General features: G+C 38.2%; 1 protein-coding gene across 1 annotated transcript; it reads right to left on the reverse strand.

The window, feature by feature from the left end:
* Positions 1-96: 96 nt before the first annotated feature.
* Positions 97-1,198, reverse strand: LOC113472495 (the record flags this gene model as incomplete). The annotated part of the gene is made up of 1 exon (XM_026832262.1): positions 97-1,198. A coding segment is annotated over exon 1 (853 nt), but the record flags the coding sequence as incomplete, so codon positions are not given.
* Between the last annotated feature and the right edge of the window lie 309 nt (positions 1,199-1,507).

Genomic DNA, 1,507 nt, shown 5'->3' on the forward strand with positions numbered 1-1,507 from the left:
CTTCAGCCCCTGTGTCTATGAACATACGTATGGGTATTTCAAACTCATTATTAATAAAGGCTAAAACACTCCATTTGTCCTGATTCTGACATTCACCTTCAAGTATGGATCCTATGAAGTAGTGACTTCCTTGATCAAACAACTGTGTGTAGTCTGCATCCTCCTTGTCCTCTTCTGCCAACATTGCCACATTACGTTGTTTGAAAAAACACATTTTTCCGTAATGTCCTATTTTTGCACATTTGTAACACTTGGCTTTGGCAGCTGGACATACTTTGACTGGATGAAACTGCAAGCCACATCTAGTACACTGTTTCTTGGTTCTTTCTCCAGGTTTCCATACATTCTTGGACTTACTTGCATCTCTAGTTTGGACTTTCATGACATCATTTTGTACTTTCATATTTTGATTTGTTCTTGACATTTCTATTGTTCTTGCTATATCAATTATATCAGCTAGGGTCTTATCTTCATTCTCTTGAAGTAACCTTTCCTTAATGTGTTGATTATCTTCTTCCAACCCTACAATGAAAATGTCTTTTATCAAAGACTCCGTGAGATTTTTAAACTCACATGTACTTGCCAGGTTTTTGAGATCTGTTACGTAGGACTCGATTGACTCTTGTGGTTTTTGGTGTCGAGTGAAGAACTTGTGTCTCTCCAGACTGAGTTTCTTCTTTGGAGAGAAGAAGTCCTCGAATTTCTGGATGAGGTCGTCACACTTCACTTTGGTTAGATCCACACTAAAACTTTGAAAGATGTTCACCACTTCTGGACCCAGTAGGTGCAACAGCAAGGCCACTTTCTTCTCCTCTTTGGCTTCTGAATGATTGAACGCCAGTAAGAAATTACGAAATTGGAATTGAAAGACCTTCCAATTTTCATAAACTTGGGCTCCTGTCATGCCCTTGACCTTGAGGTTGGGAATGCTTGCTTGATTTGTGGCCATCTTCGAGCTTTTCGAGCGTCCTTTTCGTAGCAATTTATATCCGGTCTTTAGTTAGAGTATTCATTCTAACTTTTGACACTTCTGACACCATATTTAGTTATTCACTGACTAATAATTAGATAAAATAAGAACAGGATAGATACTTCATTTCAGCAAGATCAAAAGTCAAGTCAGAGAATGTGTTTATTTTCTAAAATCATCTGATAACAACATAATCAGGGGTTCCTAAATTATAACTTAAGTGGTACCTAAACAACTACCTAATGGTTTGTTATCGTGTTTAGATTTTAGAGAGTGATGATGGTACCCATGGTAGATAGTACCTTCACAATATTACAACCCAAACCAACCCTTTCCATTATTTATTTTATTTATTTATTATGGGACTGGTTGCTCCTCTCCCAAGAGAGTATGCAATTAACACTGCGACCTCTGTAGATCTATTGTGACCAGTATTTTTTCCCCTGCCCAAGCTGCTATACCCTGGCCTTGATGGAACCTAGAAGTACCCTCACTGGTATATTTCAACCTCCCCAGTTTCTCTAAAATTAACCTGCA

This window comes from Diaphorina citri, unplaced genomic scaffold, assembly GCF_000475195.1.
Source record: "Diaphorina citri unplaced genomic scaffold, Diaci psyllid genome assembly version 1.1 scaffold5798, whole genome shotgun sequence".
In the NCBI taxonomy this organism is placed as follows: domain Eukaryota; kingdom Metazoa; phylum Arthropoda; class Insecta; order Hemiptera; family Psyllidae; genus Diaphorina; species Diaphorina citri.